The sequence below is a fragment of the Daphnia magna genome, linkage group LG2, assembly GCF_020631705.1.
Source record: "Daphnia magna isolate NIES linkage group LG2, ASM2063170v1.1, whole genome shotgun sequence".
Lineage (NCBI taxonomy): Eukaryota > Metazoa > Arthropoda > Branchiopoda > Diplostraca > Daphniidae > Daphnia > Daphnia magna.
The window spans coordinates 4,675,259-4,690,422 of record NC_059183.1 but is presented as its reverse complement, the minus strand read 5'-3'; the positions used below and the strand labels follow the sequence as shown (position 1 = coordinate 4,690,422).

At 40.4% G+C, this 15,164-nt stretch overlaps 3 protein-coding genes and 1 long non-coding RNA gene across 9 annotated transcripts; 3 read left to right on the top strand and 1 right to left on the bottom strand.

Annotated features, from left to right (window-relative positions):
• The first annotated feature begins 138 nt into the window (after window positions 1–138).
• Window positions 139–4,207, top strand: LOC116918051 (zygotic DNA replication licensing factor mcm3). The gene is made up of 12 exons (XM_032923714.2): window positions 139–354; window positions 423–535; window positions 593–801; window positions 878–1,008; window positions 1,223–1,322; window positions 1,397–1,535; window positions 1,605–1,942; window positions 2,040–2,221; window positions 2,642–2,767; window positions 2,858–3,181; window positions 3,254–3,562; window positions 3,627–4,207. Exons 1-12 carry the CDS (start codon window positions 283–285, stop codon window positions 4,089–4,091), a joined length of 2,508 nt encoding a protein of 835 aa, XP_032779605.2. The 5' UTR covers window positions 139–282; the 3' UTR covers window positions 4,092–4,207.
• Window positions 4,208–5,121: 914 nt separating this feature from the next.
• On the top strand, window positions 5,122–12,532 carry LOC116936750. Of its 6 annotated transcripts, none has more exons than XR_006642866.1 (8): window positions 5,122–6,155; window positions 6,340–6,444; window positions 6,545–7,000; window positions 7,083–7,183; window positions 7,239–9,207; window positions 9,304–9,530; window positions 9,594–11,979; window positions 12,057–12,532. It is a non-coding gene; the product is annotated as an uncharacterized LOC116936750 (long non-coding RNA). The 6 variants fall into 6 exon arrangements; XR_006642865.1 differs by having other exon boundaries at window positions 6,545–7,183; window positions 7,239–7,835; window positions 7,914–9,207; XR_006642869.1 differs by having other exon boundaries at window positions 6,545–7,183; window positions 9,594–11,423; window positions 11,501–11,979.
• On the bottom strand, window positions 12,012–13,462 carry LOC116918059 (26S proteasome non-ATPase regulatory subunit 14). The gene is made up of 6 exons (XM_032923725.2): window positions 13,231–13,462; window positions 13,017–13,166; window positions 12,742–12,958; window positions 12,574–12,686; window positions 12,304–12,504; window positions 12,012–12,238 (listed from the first exon to the last, which is right to left on the bottom strand). Exons 1-6 carry the CDS (start codon window positions 13,321–13,323, stop codon window positions 12,077–12,079), a joined length of 936 nt encoding a protein of 311 aa, XP_032779616.1. The 5' UTR covers window positions 13,324–13,462; the 3' UTR covers window positions 12,012–12,076.
• Window positions 13,463–13,659: 197 nt separating this feature from the next.
• On the top strand, window positions 13,660–14,344 carry LOC116918064 (ATPase inhibitor, mitochondrial). Its single transcript, XM_032923731.2, has 3 exons — window positions 13,660–13,836; window positions 13,923–14,028; window positions 14,099–14,344. Exons 1-3 carry the CDS (start codon window positions 13,778–13,780, stop codon window positions 14,237–14,239), a joined length of 306 nt encoding a protein of 101 aa, XP_032779622.2. The 5' UTR covers window positions 13,660–13,777; the 3' UTR covers window positions 14,240–14,344.
• The last annotated feature ends 820 nt before the right edge of the window (window positions 14,345–15,164 follow it).

Below are 15,164 nucleotides of genomic sequence, written 5' to 3'. Positions count from 1 at the left end.
CTGCTCATGTCCGTTGAATTATCAAGCGCGAGATAGTTTTTGAAATAACGCGCCAATAAATGCCAGTTTGAGCACGTCATTAAGTGCTGCCACTACCAGATGGCGTTGGTCACCATATACTATTTTGGCGGGATTTGATGTTTCAGTTTCATTGTGTAGCTGTTGTCTGCTTGCTCGCAGTTACACACAGGCGAACATTTTCACGTTTTGGATTTTAAGGAATTTCCTTTTGATTTAGCTATTTTACCCTTTTTAAGTGCCTCTTTCTACTAATTTTCTACGATGGCAGCAGGAGATATCGACCAGCGGATTCGAGACACTCAACGTGAATATGCTGAATTCCTTGATGACTATGTAAGATCTGTTGGTCTTAAAAACATCTTTGAAGAGTTCGCTATTTTTAAAATGATTATCTCTCACAGAACCGAGATGGAATTTACACTCAGCTTGTGAAGGATATGGTGAGCAACAAGCAAACTAGATTAATAGTTAACATCAATGATCTCCGTCGTGTAAATGCTGCAAGAGCTAATAGGTAAGAAAAATATTGTGCTCATAAGTGAAAAGATAATTACAAAATATCTTTTTGTAGCCTGCTGACAAATGCTTTTGAAGAGCAGTTAGCATTCCAGAAAGCCCTGTCAGAGTTTGTTGGAGGCATAGATTCCAGCTATGCGAAAGAGCATGATGAATTCTTTCTTGGATTTGAGGGTAGCTTTGGAGCCAAACATGTCACACCTAGAAGCCTTACCTCACGTTTTATTGGGAATTTGGTTTGTGTAGAAGGCATTGTCACTAAATGTATGAACCCATCATTCCTCCTTTTTCTGAGTTCCACAAAGATGCAGTATGATTGAACTCTTCTACTTAAAACTAGGTTCTCTGGTTCGACCGAAAATCGTCCGCAGCGTGCACTATTGTCCAGCAACAAAGAAAACTATCGAACGACGTTACACCGATTTGACAAGTTTCGATGCTTTTCCATCAAGTGCTGTTTACCCAACAAAGGTATTTTATTTGCTTTATTATATTTAGAAACTTTTCTGGAAGAATGCAGTAGGAAGGCAGGGGGGAAATGTATATCAGATATTTTTAAGTAAATTTTTGGTTTTCGGTAAAGTCACTTCATCGTATAAGTAAAATAATAAGAAAATACGAAGTGATGTAATAAAAAAGAGTAGCCATAAAAAACCAAATACAAGCTTTCTTTGATAATATTTAGGACGAGGATGGTAACTTACTAGAAACAGAGTACGGACTATCGTCATACAGAGATCATCAAACTCTGACGATCCAGGAAATGCCAGAAAAAGCTCCTGCTGGTACAACTGTTTTTATTTATTTTTGTCATTGTTCATGTTACAAGCTAACACTTCTTTACAACTTTTGCACAAAGGACAACTACCTCGAGCTGTAGACATTATTTGTGATAATGACTTGGTTGACCGGTGCAAACCTGGCGATCGTATCCAGGTTATCGGTACCTTTAGATCGTTACCGAGTAAACAAGGAGGATACACTTCTGGAGCTTTCAAGTAACATATTTTTTATTTTTATTATTTTTCCTGCAGTATCGGTTTTAAGTTTCGCTTTTTTTTTTCAAGAACAATTCTGCTGGCCTGTAACATTGTACCTTTGAGCAAAGAAGCATCAATCTTTATCACTAGTGATGATGTTCGCAAATGTAAAAAGTTTTCTCGCATGAAGTCTGTCGATGTCTTTCAACTCCTGGCGAAATCATTGGCGCCTTCCATCCACGGACACGAGTACATTAAACGCGCTCTTCTTTGCATGCTTCTTGGTGGCCTGGAGAAGGTATTGCCAAACGGTACACGCCTCCGTGGTGATATCAACATTCTACTAATTGGCGATCCTAGTGTAGCCAAGTCGCAACTTCTTCGCTACGTCCTCTTTACGGCGCCCAGAGCCGTTGCCACAACAGGTATCGTCTTACAACCGGTTGCTTTCCTATGGTCCCATTACACCGATCCGACTGGTCTGCAATTGGTTACTTACAAATTCTCATTATTTTTTTGAAGGTCGTGGTTCATCCGGCGTCGGTTTGACCGCTGCAGTTACCACAGATCCCGAGTCTGGTGAGCGACGTCTAGAAGCTGGTGCCATGGTCTTGGCTGATCGGGGCGTTGTTTGTATTGACGAATTTGACAAAATGTCTGATATCGATCGAACCGCCATCCACGAAGTTATGGAACAAGGATCGGTAAATATTTTACGATACGATCGTCTGACCTTGACATCATTTTTGTCTGTAGTTGTCTGATGCGTTTAATGATCATCACAGCGTATCATTAGTATTTACTATTTATTTCCCAGCAATTTGACGTATGTCTCGTAAGCTCCTCCAACAGACAGATAATTACTGTCTGTCGTACGAATTTTGTGCTGCGATTATACTAGTTAATTTCCATCAATTTTTTTATGTCAAATGTTTAAAATGCCCAGAATCTTGAATTGGTTTTTCTCCAGCATTAAAGCATTTATAGAAATTGATACAAGTGAGGTCATTTTTAACCAAAAAAACATATTCCTTTGTCCATCAACTGTCTCTTCTGCCTTTATTTTATGTTTGACCCCGCTCGTTTTATCACGATCCATCTTTATGGATTGTCTTTTCCATTAGGTTACTATCGCTAAAGCTGGCATCCATGCTCGTTTAAATGCTCGTTGTTCTGTTCTTGCTGCTGCCAACCCAGTTTACGGCCGCTATGATCAGTACAAGACACCGATGGAAAATATTGGATTACAGGTGCTTATTACAATATATATACATTATTTTCAAATTGTTAATGAAAATCCAATCCAAAACCAAATCAAATTTGTGGAATTGTTTCTCTAGGACTCGCTCTTGTCTCGTTTCGACTTGTTGTTCATCGTTTTGGATCTGGTAGATGTAGAGCAGGATCGCCGAATTGCCGATCACGTGGTTCGAATGCATCGTTACCGCGCTGCAACCGAGCAAGATGGAGAACCGCTTCCATTGGCTATGAATTTGGATATGTTGTCTACTAGGAATCCGGAGGAGAATGATTCCACCACCCAAGAGACGCCGCTTTATGAAAAATATGACGCTCTACTTCACGGTTCCAGTCGTGCTAAAACAGATAAAATTGTTAGTATGCAATTCATGAAGAAGTACATCCACGTCGCTCGAGCACTAAAGGTTAGTTCATTATTTCATCTGAAGTCCCAGCATTTGGTCGAGTTCTCATGAAATTTCTTTTCATGAGTTTAGCCAACATTGTCGCAAGAAGCAGCTGACGCCATCGCAGAGGAATATTCGCGTCTACGGTCTCACGAAGTTGAAAATCCAGATGTAGCACGTACCCAACCGGTAACAGCTCGAGCTCTCGAGACGCTCATCCGTCTTTCCACGGCTCACGCCCGTGCACGTTTGTCAAAAGTCATCAGTGCTGATGACGCGCATTCGGCAATTGAACTCGTCCAATTCGCATACTTTAAGCGAGTGTTGGAAAAACAGCGAAAGAAGAAGAAGACTGACGACGGCGAAGGGGAGGACGAAGGCGATACCGAAGAGGAAGAGGTAAAACTTTAACAGCCATTTGATCTTAGTTCTTTTGATTTGATAAGGAATTGTCAATTTTAAGGAAGCAGTAGATAGTGCCAACGAAACGGTGGCATCCGCAGCCGATTCGCAAAAAAGGAAGCGCACCCGAGACACCCCAGAAGATCCTTACGAATTCGATACCACCACTAGCCAGCCGACCACAGCTAGTGGCTCTACCACCAAACGTCCAAAAAGGGGAACGCAAGATTTGACTGCATCTCAAGTGTCTAGTTCAGGTACAGATTCCGTCCCAATGGATACTATCGATGAAGACGATACACCCGCCTCCATTACGGATGACCGTTTCAATTTGTTCAAGAAGTCATTGACTCAGCTATTCCGCGAATCACGTGCCCAGTCACTGCCTTCAAGTCGTTTTCGCGACTACCTGGCTGAACAACATGCAACTCAGCCGTTCAAATCCCATGAAATTCGAGCGGCTTTCGAACGAATGACGGATGCTAATCAGATCATGGTAGCCGACGACATAATTTTCCTTATCTAATTCGTATTTTTTGTTTCACGCTTACTTTGTATCGGCGTAATTGTTGGCGTCCTTCCTTATATACTACTTTTCTCTCGGTCTTATTTCATTAATAAAATTGAAAATGCAAACAAAAAGATTTTTAAAGAAAGCAGTTTATTTGATCTAGTATTAGATACTGTTTAAACGACTGAACAAAATTAAGCGTTGATTTTATAAAATGATTTGGAAACTTTTACAAACTTCAAAGAAGTTAAAAATATTCAACGAAAGAGGACATAATGCAGTTATTTGATTTTGGTACTCGTAAAGATAGCAAGTTTTTTCACCCAACACTTTTGTAAGCATAGCAATGGTGCACCAAGCCACTAATTCGATTTTCTAGAAGTTTTCATTTCACCATGGACACCGGCGCCGTCCAAATTATTTGGTCCCTCGTGCTCCGAACGACTGTAACAGAAGGAAAACTAGGCCGTGGCGTCTCTGGTGACCTTTTCTATTTGCCTTGTTCTCTGATCTCGCGAAGTTTTCCATCAAACACCGGCTATAAACCGTATGAGCCAATACTAAATGCCGAATGTTATTCGATTTTACAAGGTTAATACTTTGTTTTCCCCAAGGTAATCCATATTTACAGTTCAGCAGCTTATACTGGCGTGTCCACATATCTATGAGCAGACTACACCAGTCATCAGCTGCAGGTTGTTATGATATAGCATCAAACATCAGTGTAATGACCAATATAACTTACTGAACTACATGGAAACGTGCAAACATTATATGATTGTGACCTGAGATAACAGATAATTCTGAACCGCTGAAAAGGACACAACTCGAGCTCGATTAACTTAAGTCTCGATTAACTTTAGTTGTAACTTTTTCGTTGGTCTGATGCATATTAAAAATAATACATATAAATTGTTAAATACTTGTAACGTACATCTTATGATGTTAAAAACAAAACACAAAATTTAAAGAAATAAAAAAAAAAGAATTGAAACAAAGAAGAAAATTTGCGTTGTCGTCTGCTTGGTTTCCATTTAACCTGAGCTGACCTGTTGAAGTGCTGGTCCCGGCAAGTGAGCTCCCATCGATTTCCACATTTTAAGAAGACGTATTGCTCAGTAAAGTCTTAACTGAAAATCAGTTATTTGTAGAGCCGGAATGTGTTATCTTTTATCGTCAAACAACTGAGAAGCTAATGCACATCGTGTGGAAAGCTGTGGCCAGAAAAACTGGTTCAGAGGATGCACTTCAATTTGTTTCACCTTGGTATAAATTAGATCGCCTTAGGTTGATACTGTAAATGCTATCCAACTGCACCTCTAAAAGGTTCAGAAAAATGTAGTCTAATGAAAATTCGTCTGATGGTGTGCGATTTTGTTACATCTTGAAATTGACAACAACTGGTGGAAACAAACCAAGGAAGAGAGATACCGACAGTGATTTCCAACATTGCGACTTGCTTTACGGGGTTTATGTCAGTGTTAGCGGAGATTAGTTTCAAGCTGCACAACGTAAAACAAAATTGACGGTGTTAGATGAGGAGATAATGTGTCAGATATAGTTCAAGTTTGATGGAATTTTCCTTTCAGCCAGCGGCCTGAGTGACAAGGACGCAGTAAGGTTGTAGGATTCGACCGACAGTGAAGAAAATGATTTAACTTAAATCAATTTACGAATAGAAAACTTGTGTTTAAGTTTACTTTGAAGGTGATCAGTATTCGGACAGTCACGCTACCATGTTGGTAGCCAAAAAGTACCACATTGCACAATTACATTGTTGATGCAGCATGCGAAGGCGGGAACGATTAGTATCCTAGACATTTCGCATAGAGATATTCGAAGAAATCCTCCATTTTGTCTACTCAGGTTGACCCTTTACACCACTTAACTAAGCCTAGCTGCTGTTTGGGGCAGCAAAATTTGATATCCATTAACTGGAAAAGCAATGGCTACATTTCCTTGAACTCTTGCAACCCAATAGACAACGTCGATCAGTTGATTACTTGGGAACAGTTATGGTCAGCCGGCGAGCTTTTCAAGGCAGCTGTCAAAGACAATTGAAGAAAGCTTTTCCCTATGGTAAGCATATTGGCTAGTTGTCATATTATTATGGAGATTACTCTCGTCGTGTGCAATATGTAACATAATTTCTTTAGAAGATATTCTGAACGTGTGCCTTACTAATTATCTACATTTTCGCCATTCAGCTTGTCCGTTCTTTACCTCAAATAACTTTAAATCCCCATTTATTTTGGCTCATTAGGAAATTTTACCAGTGAAATAAAGATGGCAAATTGTTTTGGTGAATTTACGAAGGCGTACAATTCTTACTTTCCCAAAAGTATACGGCTAGCAGTCGGTCTCTAAGGTAAAACAACCCTTCTTTTATGCATTTATAAAAAATATTTTTTAAAGTTGTCTCACTATTCAAAACTAAAGTCACGCCCTTGCGCATTTTTCTGGATTAGGATTTTGCGGCAGCTGTTTCCTATCGTCTCTCGCTAAGTCCCTCAGCGCAGTCACCCATGTAGCCGCTGTATCGATCTGTTATAAGAGACCAAGGGAAACAAGTCAGATGTTTCGTGCAAAAGTCGCGCATTTGCGTGTCCTGTTCCAGTTTCTCGTGCAATAACATGGCCTTGGCCGTCGGATAGTCCAAGACGAAATGATTCGTGGTGGATAGCATCGCATAATTAAAGAGAGAATCAAGAAATCAACTGTATTTTAAGTACCAGAACGGTACATAAATCGTTCTTACGACGCTGTTTATCAGCAAGCGAATGAACGCACTGACTCTCGTCGCTCGGCAAAATTGAATTAAACCCGTGAAAGCCGAAGAAGAAGTGAATTGACGTCACGTTGACTGGAAATAGCAGTTCCCCCACGCAGCAAAACAACGTAGAAAAAAGTTTGCAAATAATTGAGTACACACAAAAATTATAATAAGTAAATTACACATCAGCCATTGCTGTTGTATCTTACAACGTTTTAATTATATTTTAACAGTTAAAAAACGATGAGATTCCATCAGCTATCGAGGTGTGTGAGATATTTTGACGAGAACACCTACTACGAGGACGATAACGAACACAAGAACCTGCCATGAAGTATGTTCTGTTAGCATCAATTCCTTAATTCTTTTTAAAAATAATTTCTAACCAGGAAGGTGATGATTTTGGCGAAGAAGTTGAGGCTGCCCTCCTCTCTAGGAAGCTCGTTCCGTTGCTGGTAGCGAGCATTTTGCTTGTCTGCTTCCAGATCATTCTCTGTTAGCTGAGGAAAAGCGAGCCGTTGGGTAAGAGATAACTGGACGGCGGAGGCTGCGTCGCAATAAGGATCATCGAACATGTCCAGTACGGCAGGGTGGTTCATTTCGTTTCCAGCAAGGCTCAGCAGCAGGGCGTCGTTGATTCCGCCTTCGTTCAGGCACAGCCTCAGGTATGGACTGGTTGTTCCGAGATAATGATCAATTATTATACATTTCTGCCCATATGGAGGGATACTATTCACATAAATGGTAGCTCTGGAACTCGCAGAATAGCTCGAAGACATAAAGGGAATGTTCGCTTTTTCTTTTTTTTTTTTGGTCTTCTACGTAAATGTTCATTTATAAGTCAAGGATTCCAAATTAAGGGATGCCTGCCTTGTACACTCAGCAAATCACTAGAGGGCGTATGGAAATTGGATCGTAATTGGATAACGTGAAACTACTCCACATTGCTACTTGTACAACTGAATCGCATATACAAAAGCGTAGTGGTAAGATCAAAGCCAAGAAACCAATCCTTCCAGTTCCAACCTATATAATCCATGTGCACCAATTATGTCTGTATGTAGGTCAAGACGATGCTTTACAGTGGGATCGCGTGACTAGGCTATGCAATCTTGTTTTAGTCCTGAAGGATTTCTCTTCTACGCCGAAACAGTGTCGTCTTACGTTTAGGCGTGGCGTTCACGCCTGTCATAGACGTTTTTCATAATTGACGTGACGGCGCTTTCTGCAGCTATTTGATAAAAACAAGAGCCGGATTTCCGTCTTGCACCCAGGAAAATACTTCCCTGCAGACGTGAATGATCAATGACGAGTTATATGTTGGAGCTTTGAAATACCCTCAAGCAGTAAAAAAAAAAATAATAATAATTCTATGATTGTATACTTGGATAGGCTGAAGTGTGATGCCATCAGCGAAGACGTGGATCCCAAATGTGAATTAGCTGACAGTTGGCGTTCCATGACCTTATTATTATCGGCTTGATGCAGATGATCGGAAGTTGAAGACAGCCAGAGGCTATTAGGTACTTTGGATGGAACGGAGAGAAACGTCGATCGAGATGAGCTTCTGGACAACATTCCCGAATGGTGGTGTGGAGAAAGTGTCGGTTTGTTGGCTGAGCCGTCCGTTCGTGAATCAACGTTCTCCATGCAGGACTCGCTGCGAACCGAGCTGAAACTGGGATTGCGAGTATGTGAATATCCAAGTTCCTGATCGGCTAGAAAATGTGATGATTCTTGCGAATCGTAACTGCGACTGTGTTCACTGATAATGGACGAGTGTTCGTCGAAACTCCGATCAATGCTGGGCTGCCGATAGACATCCCTTTGAACGCAGATCTTGGGTGAAGATGTTTTTTGTTTACGACCGATTGTTGTAATCTGAGTTCCAGTCGAATCGGACCAGCTGGCCGCCGAATTGTTAGTCTCTTCCATCTCCATCTGGTGTTCACATTCACTGGGCAACGAGCGAATCTTTTGGAAATGTTCTGATCGTGGCCAACCATCCAGGCTGTAATCCACTGGCAAAAAATTGCGGTGGTGCCTGTAGGATATAATCACATAAAATTCTTTTTGTTATCGTGAGAATTGAGGTCAAATGGAAAATTAATGGGCCCCTCGTGGTTGCCTTGACTTTTTACATTTCCTTTGGAACGTCAAGAAAGAAGAAGTGTGGTGAGCGCCTTTTTTATTTTTAGAGAATGTACGTCTAGCACAAAGAAGAAAACAAGCAGTTCACAAAACAAAGCCTCTCAGGCACCAGTGGAATTCACCGGGAATCCATCTTGCAGTTTAACAATGATGCAGCCCAAAGGATGAAAGTTATCCAACAATCAGCTACTATAATTTGAAAGCGGGGTAAGGAACGAAGTTCGCATTTCCATACAAATCAAACATTAAGCCACTTCTCATTGTCATTATTATTATTATGCATACTATTATTTCTCTCTCTAGTCTATGTCTAACACGTATCAGCCATCAGCGTTACCGTCGGCGTTTCTAGTCGCCCTCATCACGCATTCATAAGGAAAATATTGATTTTTCGCTGGAACTAACCCGCAGCATGATACACGCCGTGCTGTTTTTAATAGCATTAAGGAACGTCCGTCCTTACATACCGTAGTTAAAAGCTTTTTCTAGGAAAACGGATACGTCTAGAATTTAGTCTGACCTTTTCTGAGGTAGGAATCTGGATGACGTTGATGTAGAATTAACTTGTGACTGATCGCTTTTTTGCTCTCCAGTTCCGTGGGCGCTATTTTCAACGATGGATGGTTTATCTTCTTTCAAGTTTGGTTGATGCTTCTCCAGACTGCTGCGCAGACTTCCTAGTTTCATCCGGCTTGGCACAGTTAAGTGATTCGCCGACAGGTCCAATACGAAGGATTGTTCGTGCAACTTGTTGTCTATCACGGTGGGACTCGCCAGCTGAGAGTCGATGCCGGAATCTGAAAGTTGGCTATCGCTTCGACTTGTGAGTTGCTCAATCTGCCCCAGCCGGGAGCAGATTTCTTCCGACGCCAGTTTTACTAGAGAAGTATCCGACTGGTTTGAATCGTTACTAGACCATATTTGCACTATCGGATTGTCTGATGAAGTATCCTGATTAAGAACGGTGATGTGCCAATCGGGCATTGTAGATCGATCAGCTAACGAATCACTTTCACAGCTTTGCTCGTCCGTAACGTTGCCTAGCACTTCTTCCTTTCCTGTAGCCAGGCCTTTAACCGGAACCACATCCGGTAAACGAGTGTCTGCCATGAAAACAGCCTAGCGTTTCTTTCACATTAACTTTGGTTCCACCATTAGATTCTATAGTGTTGATGGCATTATAGTTGAAAGTAGGAAGTTTTCTCCGTCGTGAGGATCTGGGAGGCCAATAGTTCTAAAGAAAACACAACAAAAACTCGTCAGTGGTTTAATGCCATGCATTTTGTTTATATAGCCATTACGGACGAATTTCAGATAGCATGATCCACTCACATAACTCTCCTCGTGCATCTTCATTGATTTTACAATGAAACCAATAAGCAAACGAACGCGTTGAGCTGCTACTATTCTATAGCTCTAAAGTGGGTAATGCAATTTTGAACGGCCCTGGCTTGAAGCTCTCTGGCGGAAAACCGTTTAGACATTTCGATGTTGATAGCTGCCTTTTATATAGGCTTTTGCAATTGGATGTCAAACATGAAATAGAAGATTGTCAAAACAAAAAATAAGGTCACGGAAGCAAACAACCAGTGTGGTCTTTATGTTGCTATAAATATAACCCCGGGAAGGAAAGAAAAACTCTTATTCCCGTTCTGCTCTAAAGGCTTCAAGTCGTGATGGATGGCGTTTTCCCTCCTCGACAGATGTTAGGGCAACTTCTCACGAGTTTCTTTCTTTTTTTGGATAACCTCCTATTCTAGCACTCTACTGTTGGTTTCCCAACGCTCTGTCCAAGTTTAGATCATGCTGTGCGACACACATAAATGCTTCCATCGTTGCCTTGCCAACAACTGAAACATGTATTGTCCTTTGCTCTTCCTTTTGTTTCTTTCCTTTTTTTTTTTTTTTTTTTATTTTTGCAGTTGACAGTTGTGTCAATTCAAATGCCAACAAATTCAAATGTGTGAATCTAGTGCACTGTCCACGTGTTGTCCACTCAGTCGGATCGGCTAGACAAGACATCGAAAATCGATGGTTGATTCTTTTGTTTATATCCCGTTTCTATGCCTACAATTTTACCTGTGTGCACTTTCCAAAGTTTTGGAATGACGACACAAGTCCAGCACCAGAGTCTTAATCAATAGATGCACAGATAATAGCAAAGTTGCAGTCAATAGTTTCTGATAGGAAGGTTACGCTGGAGCGAACGGATGCACGACGTGATGATCATCGCAAGCTGACGATAGGGCGTCGCGGGGCGTGCGACGCCTAGCTCTCCTCTGAATGACGTCCAATCCCAAACTGATTTCACGTACTAGACTAGCAAGTGACTATAACAAGAAAAGGGGGTGAAGAATACGGGACTTAGATATATTGCAGCGACGGCGCTCTGCTGACCAGTAGACAGAAAGATTGGACCACTAGTTGCGTTCGGTTTTCCACTTTCGTTATTTCTTTTTTTTTCTGAAATTTTTGTTGATTTTTCTCATCATCGATCCAGGTAAGACGTCGCTACCGATCTAACTGCATCGTATGTATATTTCTTATAGCAACATTGTTATAGTCTGCGCACGCACCCAAACGGATTGCTCCTCGACTATTCAATAAGTCTTGTGGGTACTGTATTCTTACCAGAAAAGGGGGAAATAGAATTCTTCCTAGTCATGGACGTTTTGCACTAGGAATGATTTAAATTTTAATCTAATTGCTCTTTCAAAGGTCAAAGATTCATAAGAAAAAAAATGGACGTAAGAAGTTTCTGGATGCCATGGAAATGGACATTCGTTAACGACATTCTATGGAAAAGTCTGCGAAAATTTTCTTCGCGGCTCGAATGCAACGCGTCAACAGCCACAAACAAAAAAAAACCCAGAGGGATATTAACTATGGAGCAAACATCCGAGATTGTTTCAAATTTACTCGTATTACGTACTGTTCAAGTCATGCCCCTCTCTTCATCATTTTACATTTCTTCTTAAGGTAGGAAATATTTGGAGTCTACTATTTCAGAATTTTTGTGAATTTTGTATTCATTGGATACGTGTGTATATGAGAAGGGTGTGAACTGTATCAGTGATTATCGGAAGGCCACCGTAGACAACATAGCTCCCAAACACTGGACAATATTAGACGTCATTAGTACATCAACTTCCTCTTCTAAATGGCGCTTCGGGTCTTGACGGCCAACGTTCTTAACTGCAAGCTGCTCAGGTGTCATCTTTTCTTCTTCTTCCAACGCCTGATAAAACAAAGTTAGTCTAAGAATCTAGTCACCCATCAGGTACAGCATGTTTTGGTATTTACTTTGTTATAAGTTTTCGCTAGTTCGAGCATGCTGCGAACACTCTGTTCATTGCTTTTGCAGTGTTGCTCGTATTCGGCTAGCGACAATCCCTCGGTCCAAGATTTCTTGTGCAAATTCCACAACATTTTTTGTTCAAGTTCGTTCTTCCTGTAGTTGATGCTGATGGAATAGTAGTGACGATTGAGTCCATGAATCAAGGCCTGAAGAAATAAATCCGAATTTTCGAAATGTTTCTTTTACGAAAAATTCACGCAATACAACCAACACACTTGAATTGACGGTTTCTGTAAATGTCCAAGATTTGATGTTGTTTGACGAGGTTCTTGTCCTAGTACCATCATGTTGGGATTGATCAGCCTGAATGCATCAATCACAACCTTGCCTATGAAGAAAAAAATGAATTTCTACTCCTATCTTCGCTGTTGCTTATGGAATACCTTTGACACTCTGAATGGGATCAACGACAACAGCCACAGCACGTTCAGACAGCGCCTCAAAGCTTTGTTGTGTATTGATATCCACACCAGATAACCAACAACCAAAGCCAGGATGGGAATGGTACCAGCCAACTACCATTTCTGGGCGACCAGTTTGTCGGAGCATGTCTAACATTTTTGCTTGAAACACTGGATCTACAGCTTCTACACTGACACCCTACAGAAAATATATTTTTAGAAAAGTTAAAAGTAAAAATAGTGCACTATTGTTGTACCGTTCCTGACTGAGGCATAGCAAATACATCAATCACTCTGACTGTGTAGTCATCAACAAATTCTCCAAGCATAAGTCCCATGACTTCCATAGGAACTCCAGCACGCCCATGTTTCAGCATTTTCAACAATGCAAGGGAAGAAATATAAACCTACAATGAATTACATAAAATAAAATAAACAACTACCTATTGGATACGCCTCAAGCTGTCATACCTGTTCGGCTGTATCGACAACGGGTGCATCAGTTGGAGGAGCAGACTGTCCTAGGCCAGACATTGGGCCACCGAGCCGTAAAAGACGATCCATGTTTTATCGGAATTACCTTTCAATGATGTGTTGATACAAGAACAAATGAAATTGCTCGTTGGTTACTAGGACCGGTAAAAACAATCTTTCCGTCAAAGAGCCAATTCACGCTCCGCACAGTTTAGATCTTCACTACCTTACTGTGCTACGTTGCCGCAATCTTAACACTTGAAAATTCTATAAAAATAAAACAGTTTTGTCGGGCAAAAAAATACTAACATTACACAAAACTTTTACAATCATTAATATTATTCTTCCATTATTACAACAAAAAAGTACATTACACGATCGATTGATTGCGACGTTGGACAAGATCCAAAAATTCAGCGTCAAGGGAGGTCAACAAGGCATTTAATTTAAAGCAAAGCGACGTCCGAGTCGTTAACGTGACGTTGAAACAAATAAAGCTTAACTAGTTAACTAAATTCCGTCAGTTTGCCAGTTATAACACAAAATGGCGTTGACTAGATCGGTTTTTGCTCTGAGATTTTCTCGCAATTTCCCAATTATGAGGTACGTTCGGATTTTCTACTACATAGTTTAATCTGTAGCGAAGTTCATAAATAAACAATTTCGATGTCCTGTTTTCATGTTTTCAGTCGTTTAGCTTACAGCCAAGATGGTGGAGCTGGTGCCATTAGAGAGGCAGGAGGGTCTTTCGGTAAAAAAGAAGCAGCTGATGAGGAGCGTTACTTCCGTAAAATGGTAGGACCTTCACTTAGTCCTCTTTTACTAGGTTATGTGGTAATGTGTGTTTCTCATACATGTATGACAGCAAACAGAACAACTGAAAACACTTAAAGAACATCTCGATGAAGAGATTGTGTTTCATCAGCACCGTGTAAAGGAACACCAGGATGCTATTGCTACTCATCAAAAGAGGATTACAGAGTTGGAACACAAAAAGAAAGCCTAAGCCACAGCATGTGATAGACGTAAGTCAATGTTATCAATGCAGGAAAATTTTGAAGTTGGGTAGCCTTTCTTGTATATCACAAAATACAATCTAGTTTACAGTGAAGTTACACAGTTTTTTGTTTACCTTCAACTGAAAGTTGTAATTTGTTGAACCAAAAAGTATTTTCAGGAGAAAACATACGGAAACTAAAATATAAGAAAAATCTTATTTTTAAATCATTATTTTAAACAATGTAGTACCACAGTCAAAGTTATTCACAAGAAATCTTTAAGATTGAATTTTTTTCACTTCAAGGGGCTCTTTAACTGATGTTGATCATAGTTGAACATGATCAACAGTGACTTAAAAGTCTGAATAAGTGATAATTTAAGCCAAGACTTGAATGGCTTTCATGAAGTGTACCAAATTTGAACTTTTTATAGGAAAGTAAATGATAACTTATCGTCACACAGGGTTTATTTTAAAATATTTCATGATCGCTTTTGTGTTTAGCGTAGCTAAAGCATTACAGCGAATACAGTTCCAGAGGTATTACTTAACTTTTTTTTTCTGCATACTTTTCCTTAACTGGTCCACACAATTTAATTGGCATTTGACAGCCGAATATAAGTGAAGTAATCGAAAGCTATTCATGAGAAGGCTTTCGCCACCTGATTCCTTGCTAAATGTTCTAAAATGGAGTTGATAGCCAAGAAACGTCAAGCAGCGAATCATTTCAATCCATGAAAACCAGGAGTTTTGGTTGTAAAGAAGTCTAATGCTGACTAAAAGGAGGGCGATATAGACACCGGCAGCGCAGAAGAACCATTCGTCGAACTCCTAACAAACGAAGGCTAATTTAGAGGAATTAATCTTACGAGAAATGGTATCTAACCTTTAATAAGTAACTAATTGAAGCAAAATATTGCTCAATCCCAGCTGA

Bases quoted from the DNA above. Each gene is read 5' to 3' on its own strand.
- LOC116918051 (XM_032923714.2), top strand. From the start codon at position 283: ATGGCAGCAGGAGATATCGACCAGCGGATTCGAGACACTCAACGTGAA. The intron at 2,768-2,857 runs GTGCTTATTACA...TTGTTTCTCTAG, and splicing joins TGGAAAATATTGGATTACAG to GACTCGCTCTTGTCTCGTTT. The intron at 3,182-3,253 runs GTTAGTTCATTA...TCATGAGTTTAG, and splicing joins ACGTCGCTCGAGCACTAAAG to CCAACATTGTCGCAAGAAGC.
- LOC116918059 (XM_032923725.2), bottom strand. From the start codon at position 13,323: ATGGATCGTCTTTTACGGCTCGGTGGCCCAATGTCTGGCCTAGGACAG. The intron at 13,167-13,230 runs GTATGACAGCTT...AATTCATTGTAG, and splicing joins TTGTCGATACAGCCGAACAG to GTTTATATTTCTTCCCTTGC. The intron at 12,687-12,741 runs GTATTCCATAAG...TTTTCTTCATAG, and splicing joins TCCCATTCAGAGTGTCAAAG to GCAAGGTTGTGATTGATGCA.
- LOC116918064 (XM_032923731.2), top strand. From the start codon at position 13,778: ATGGCGTTGACTAGATCGGTTTTTGCTCTGAGATTTTCTCGCAATTTC. The intron at 13,837-13,922 runs GTACGTTCGGAT...TCATGTTTTCAG, and splicing joins CGCAATTTCCCAATTATGAG to TCGTTTAGCTTACAGCCAAG. The intron at 14,029-14,098 runs GTAGGACCTTCA...CATGTATGACAG, and splicing joins AGCGTTACTTCCGTAAAATG to CAAACAGAACAACTGAAAAC.